The 7,660-nt window shown below is 33.8% G+C and overlaps 1 protein-coding gene across 1 annotated transcript; it reads right to left on the bottom strand.

Moving 5' to 3' along the window:
* Positions 1-1,671: 1,671 nt before the first annotated feature.
* Positions 1,672-5,016, bottom strand: rgs4 (regulator of G protein signaling 4). The gene is made up of 5 exons (XM_052130356.1): positions 4,903-5,016; positions 4,425-4,526; positions 4,169-4,230; positions 2,919-3,082; positions 1,672-2,832 (listed from the first exon to the last, which is right to left on the bottom strand). The coding sequence occupies exons 1-5, from the start codon at positions 4,944-4,946 to the stop codon at positions 2,584-2,586; spliced, it is 621 nt and encodes a 206-aa protein (XP_051986316.1). The 5' UTR covers positions 4,947-5,016; the 3' UTR covers positions 1,672-2,583.
* Positions 5,017-7,660: the final 2,644 nt, after the last annotated feature.

A 7,660-nucleotide genomic window follows, 5' to 3' on the forward strand; every position in this document is an offset into this window, starting at 1 on the left:
TTTATCTGTTTAACTTGCATTTCTCCTTTAATCTGAATTTAACTAAATGGAAAGCATCAGCTCTGCATGAGACGTATAGCAATCCTCACTATTAGTCATTATTTTGACTCAGTACTCCATTTGAGTTTGTTTTCTTCTGACTGTGACAAATCTTTGAAGTTTCGCATCATTGTTCACATAGATTTTCTCTGCTTCTTACTTCAAAAAGGAAGCACAAAAAAGATCGGAACTAAATGTTCCCATCCAGCAGTTTTCATGTAAATAACCCACTCCAGCTCAGCCTCTTGTGCACATTGATTGGCTGTAAATCTCTTAGGATTCATATAAAAAGACAAGAGAGCATAAGAGAGACAGAATGGATAAAAACATTCCAAATCACATATTCTAATAGAGTATTAACTGTCCTCTATCATCTAACCCCCCTCCACCATGTAATAAATCAGTACATTTCTCATTAATTATGAACATTTCTCAACTAATTACAAGCATGTGCTTGGATGTGTACTAGATCACGTCAACTTGCCAAAAGAGAATCTTTTGCTCTATTGCTAAGATGTAGTTTAATTGTAGATAATTAAGAGAGAGGAATATTTTACACTCTGTAACCCTGAAACCGAGGGGATACTTGCTGAGTTTGATAAACAAAGTTAATCTACAGCAGTTGAAACACTTATAAGGTTGTATATATTAACTTTAGTTACATCATAGATATCATGAACTAACAATTAACTATTTTTCTTTAATGTTAATTTTTTATTCAAAATTAATTCAAAATGTTATTCAAAATTAATTTTGATAGCATGTTAGTTCATAATGTTCTAACTAAAGTTTTAAATTAATGTTAACATTTACAGTCATATTGTAAATTGTTACCATTCCAGTCAATAGAAAAAGTGAAACATACTGTCCTCTTTTCATCACTGAAATAAATAGATTTAATAGTCGAAATAAAGAGTCTTGCTACACAGTTTTCAAGTAAACATTGTATTTGCACAAATTCTACTTAAAAACACCCATCTTATAGTTTTTTAGATTTCTGTGCTTCACTCAATGTCCTAAACACCCACTTACAACATTTGACAATCCTCCATTACGTCATGCTCAAGTCACATTGGTGCTCATTATACTGTTATGTGTTTAGAGAGAAAATGGTTGTTGACTTGAGGCAGTTTTTAACAACATAATAATCTATTTTGTGCCCTTTCAAGACACTGCTGTAAATAATGGAAATGTTTCTCCTCACATGATGACAACCAAGACATTTTTTAATACTGGTTTGAAATAGGTCCTTGTAAAACTCACAACACAAATCTGTAAATTGTTATATAAATAAAAAATTCTACATGAAAAGAGTTACTGTGACATTTTTGTATAATGATTGAGGAAGCAAATTCTAAGAATGCTGGTTAAGTTTGAAGACTTTACCTGTGAGTTTTTTAAGTCCATTTTTTTATATACTATACATTATTCCATGACTCTCAGTACACTTTTTATGTCCATTTTTATCATAGATCATCAACACTTTTATCACATTTGATTATGTGGATTCTGTGTATTTCTAGACACAAAATGCTAGAAAAGACAGAAGAAAATGTACATAGAAGTATATAATTTGTGTGTTTTTGACATTGTTGTCTGTGTGATCTTTAAGTATTTCAGAGACCATCTGAATTCAATTTGAGGTTATTTTATTCATAAATATGACAAAATAAATATGGCACCAGTAAACAAATATGTAAACAACTGACATTTGGCCATTTATTCTAATAGGAGCATATGTTTTTTCATACGTTAAGTCTGTTACTGTTTCACTACATAACAGAATGTAAATCATTGTCAGTGACATGTTATACATTGCACATGCAAATTTATAACATTCACTTGTCATTTGTATTCCATAGATTGTCAAATAATGGGCGGCCAACAGAAGACAAAAAAAGGAATATGAAATGGCATCACCTGTAAAGGTGAGAGAGCTTATACAGAAACATATATAAATATAAATATTACACAGTTTTACAGTAAAGAAAATATACTAGATTAGTATCAGTGATGTTATTCATGTTATTCTCATCATAGCTCAAAGAAATCCTCAGCAGAAGCATTTTTCCATCTGTAACAGTCATTTAGTTGTAAACTACGTCACAGGTATACTGTTTTCCCAAGCCAATTCAAAGAAATGTCAAGATTGAATTAGAGTAGGTGTTGAGTTTACCTTTGTTTTGATAAAAACATTGCCTGCACACAACGCTTTCAGGAGATGATGTCATGCTTAAGCAGCGATTAATTGCACACATCAATAACACTGCTGCAAAGCTAAAAATAGGAAATAACCTTTGTGGAACAAGTACTGCCCGATTGGGTCTTGATTACAAGGAAAATGTTTTACAATCAATCACAATGACTGCACAATGGTTTTGCAACTTTGCTGTGGTAGCTAGTAGCTAGTTTGTCCCTCGCTTAAAACTCCACCTTTTTACTCTTAGACCTTAACAAGCTTAACAAACCTAAGTCAAATGAGTGAAAGTCGAATAACGCAAAGTTCAGCATATGGTTTGTCCATCTAGGAGGAGATAGCATAGATTAGGCATAACTTGGCAGGCACTGACTGTGGTCAGAAATATTTTGCTTTCCTCTTTTGTCTAAGCCACAAGGTTTATTGTCCATTGGTGGTTGAGACAGTTCCAGGAACAGTTGGGATTTCAGGAAGCGCCTGTATGAGTCCTTTTCCATTAGGGTGAAGATCTTACTCTGAGCCTCATCAAAGCAGGAGGCATCACAGCTTTCCAAATTCTTTCTAGTGTTCTCTCTGGTGGCAGAATCTAAATTCACCTGAAAGATTTGTTTAACGTTATTAGTACATTTTCTACATGGGTCTGTTCTCTCATTCACATATCGCAGTCAAGCAGCATTCTCACCTCTTTCGGGGAATCAGCTTCAACGTATTGCTCAAATATCTTTCTAGCTTTCGTGTCCATCTTGCACACAGATGTCTGCTTAAAATCCTCACAAGCCTCCCAGAATTCAATGTTCTCTTGACTAAACTCAGACTGTAAAAAGGCAGCGAAAGCCTTTCGACCAACTGAAAGGAAAATAGTTTTGCAGTTAGATATGAGTGAAACTCAATACAGTAACTCTGTGAATCTATGTTAAAAGGCTATTTTAGCTGTGTACAATACAAGCCCTTTCAATATGTTTCTTTTCTTTTGTGGAACACAAAAGAAGATGTAAATACCCCTTTCAATCAAAAACCAAGGGTCAGAAATGATGACACAATTTTCATTTTTGGGTGAACTATCCCTGTAAGAATATTTAGTTTGGCTAGTATCATTTACCATTCTCTTTCATTGGATTTTTTTTCATACAATAAAAGTGGATTGTAACTGAGGCTGTCATTCTGCCAAGCATTTCCTTACATGTGTTAAATTATTAAATTATGGCAGAATTTCCATTTTTGTGTGAACTATCGCTTTAATTTGACAGAAAATCCTATAAGCCTTTCACACTAACTGTCTGAAGATTTCTTAATTTGGCATCTTTCAGCTACATTCATTATTCTGAGAGGAAGGGGATGCTGGTGATGCTAAGGAAGTTAAGAAATGAAGAGGTCAGGATTCTAAGTCTGGGGAGGATTCTCATAGGACTGCCCTTGTGGTCGATAACCCCTATAGCCCACCAGAACAGACCACTCAGGCTCTTCAGGGGCCACATAGTGCAGCCAGCGGACACTAGCGCTTGAGAAAACATAGTCACGGTCCATCAATGTGACAACGCATAGTCTAGTTTAACAGAGACTTTACTGGGGCCAAGGGCTCTTTGATGGCTAAACCAGGGTCATTTCTTCAGGGCTTTAATATAAGTCATCAGTATGCCACAGGTTTACCAGCCTGTTCATTACTAACTCATTAACCAACACAATTTCATGACGAAGCATCACTTTTTACCTCCTCTAAACGTCGCATTTGATCTGTAGTCAATTAATTTCGTAGCATTCCATTATTACTTTACACACAGGTTATTTTTTTAAATATTTTTTTTACTTGAAAACACATTGCTTAATTTAATTTTGATTTTTATTTGCAATGGGACATAAACTCGATAACATGCTTGTATTTTTGGATCAGAACTCTTGATTTTATTTAATAACCAAACAAAGATGGGCACTTACCATCATTTTTAATCAGGTTGCTGAATGATGTTTTCCATTTCTCAGTTTCAACAGGCGAGATTCTAAAATCAGAGAAAGAATAATAGTGATGGTGAATAAATGTAAATATACAACACATATATATATATAAAATATAGGCATAAATAAGATTATCTTCATATTATATTATATTATATTATATTATATTATATTATATTATATTATATTGTATTATATTATATTATATTGTATTATATTATATTATATTCACTTTTACCTGTTCACCACTGTGGCCTTTGTCTTCTCTTTCAAAGCCTTCTGTTCTTGAGGGTCTGGCTTTTGAAGCAGGAAGCCAATCTTGTGCTTTATGTCCTTGGCGCTGTTGGATTAAACAAATGTAATTCAATTAGTCTTTTGAATTTGGTAACTAAATTATGGAAGAAATAAAATAGAGGAAGCAAAAGCCAGTGCAGCTTATGATCCAACTGAATTGTAACTTTAAAATAAGTCTCAAAAACGTTTCTCAAATGTCTGCGCTTAAGTTACTACAAGTATAAGAAAACATATTTTTCCTATTAATAATCACATTTGGATTTTCTAAGCCAATTTGGGTTTTCAAACCCACATAACAGCTTATGCTAAAGGTCAACGCAAAGGTATACAGAGTACAACAATCTATAATCTTGAACAATGATCCAATGATAATAATTAACTATGTAGATCTACAATAATATCTGATGAGGAACAGTTCATACCTTTTCAAGCATGTCGCAGGGAGGGCGGCAAGCCCTTTACACATTGTGCTAATGCGTAATAAAAATCCAACAGTAAGAGAAAACAAGTCTGAGTGTCACAAAGCAGATCTTCACAATCTCAATGCAGTCTCCTCCTCCAACTCTGCTTTTATACTTCCCCAACCCTCACAATAAAGGAGCCAGCCAATTACAGCCCAGATAGAAACAGAGGAGATGCACAACAGGTAGTTTTAAACAAAAAGTGTGATGTACGATGATCTTTTTTTTTATGTAAAAATGTAATGGAATTTTTGTGTGACTTAATTTATGTGTAATAATAAAGATGAATGGTAGAATGGTAGCATCAGTCACCATTCACTTTCATTGCATGTTTTTTCTATACCATGAAAGTGCATGCATAGTGACTGAACATTCTGGAAAACATCTTTTTTCCACTGAAGAGAAAAAAATTATATGAGTTTGGAACAACATGGGTAAATTTCCTTGTTTTTTCATTTCTATTTTTCCACTTCCACACCATGAAAGTGCATGGTTGCTGAGACAGAAAATGCATAGAAGAAATAAAATCATACATGTTTGGAGCAATGAAAAAATTATGACATAATTAAAACAATTTTTTTAGAGTGAACTAACAAATTAACTTGTTTAAAGACCTAAATTTGATATTTGTTTATTAGGATTAAATTACTTTTTTTTGCAAGTTGTCTTATTGTACGTATATTGTATAAAAAGGACACTGCATCTACGTGCACTTCCACAGTCAAAATGGACTTTGAAGACACTTAATCATTAATCTTACAGTTCAATCAATATCCTTTAGTGTTAAACATTGCCCACCAACATCTACTTGTATTACACATAGATAACTCTTTTTGGGATTATATTCATGCTATACAGCCAGTGGAACTGGCTCCCCCAGCTGAGCTTGGTTTCTCCCAAGAAGTTATTCTGCTCCATAAAATAACATTTTATGGAGTTTTGTGTTCCTTGTCACAGTTGCCTTTGGCTTGCTCACTGGGGTCTAAAGACAAATAATTTTTCAAGCATGATTTTCAGTCACGTTTTCATTTGAACTGCTCAAGGAGGACTTTTGAGACATTATGGACACTACTGCATAATTTTCTTTTACAGCATATTTTTCTGCAAAGCTGCTTTGCAATTATGTGTGTTGTGACTATACAAATAAAAATAACTTGACTATTGTAAATATTTCCATCCGCAAATGTCATAATATTGCTACCATTATTCACCATAGTGGTCTGAATAAATATCCCAGAACATCAACTTTAGCCTGACCTCTTAGACCAGTTGCCCCTTAGGTCAAGGCAGGAACATTCTCAGAACTGTCAAATATCCATTGTCTCTATGCTCTATTTAATTGCAGCCCCCAACCCCCCCCAATTCCCTAAAGCAATCTATTAGAACTGCTACAAATGAAAAGCTATAGCAGTGCTTAAGGCAAATAAATGTTGTTCTCAACAAGTCATAAATCTTTGGCCTTAAATAAATTTACTTCTCTTTACTTGAAGGCCCCCTTATTATTTTGAACTGGTACACTCACTCATGTCACAATCCCCTATATGGGAAAAAACAACAACAACAACACAACAAAAAAACATTCAACTGCAATCAAAGGACAAAGTACACAGTTTTTAATTATCTGGAGACAGGAAGAGACCCCTAATCAGAGCCGGGTGTAATTGAATACAAAATAATTATTGTGATGTAACAACTACATATCAGATCATAAAAGCTCTGTGTTAAAGCCAGTGCCAAAAATATCTCATTAATGATCCTACCTCACAAAGAAAATGTACATTAAAAAAACTTTAACTTACAAAGTGTTTTATGAGGTGACGTCTAAATTAATTGGTTTGATATAAGTAAAAAATATAATTTATCTCCACCGAACAAAGATGCATACATTAGGATAAGATTCCATTTGTTTACATTAGTTAACAATATTAGTTGTTGGACTAACAATGAACAATACTTTTACAGCATTCATTAATCTTGGTTAATGTTAATGGAATAGTTCACCCAAAAATTTTATTCCGTCACCATTTACAAACCCTCATGCCATCCCAGATATTTATGACTTCCTTTCTTCTGCTGAACACAAACAACGATATTTAGGAGAATATCTCGGCTCTGTAGGTCCATACAATGCAAGTGAATGGTGACAGAACTCTAAAAGCTCCAAAAAGGAGATAAAGTCAGCATTAAAGTAGTCCATAAGACTCCAGTGGTTTAATCAATGTCTTCTGAGATGTTCCAGTTGTTTTCAGGTGAGAACAGATCAAAATGCAACTCCTATTTCACTTTACATCTTGTAATTTCCATCTCTAGGCATGATCTTGATTTCAATCTTGATTGCACTTCCTAGCGTTAGACGCATGTGCAGAGCTTTAGATGGCGCTATAGTGTAATCGAGCTGGAAATAAAGATCGCTCAAAAGACTGCCGTTAAGATGTACAGTGAAAAATTAGTTCTATTTTGATCTGTTCTAACCCAAACCCAAAAAGATCTCTTCAGAAGACATTGATTAAAGGATTTTAAGGATTATTTTTTGCTGACTATATCTCCTTTTTGGAGCTTTTGGATTTCTCGTCACCATTTACTTGCACAGTATGGACCTACAGAGCGTAGAAATTGTTCTAAAATATTAACATATAAATGCTGTAAAAAATATAGTGTTCATTGTTAGTTCATGATACATAATGCATTAAATAATGTTAACAATAGTATCCTTATTGTA

This window comes from Xyrauchen texanus, chromosome 7 (assembly GCF_025860055.1).
Source record: "Xyrauchen texanus isolate HMW12.3.18 chromosome 7, RBS_HiC_50CHRs, whole genome shotgun sequence".
In the NCBI taxonomy this organism is placed as follows: domain Eukaryota; kingdom Metazoa; phylum Chordata; class Actinopteri; order Cypriniformes; family Catostomidae; genus Xyrauchen; species Xyrauchen texanus.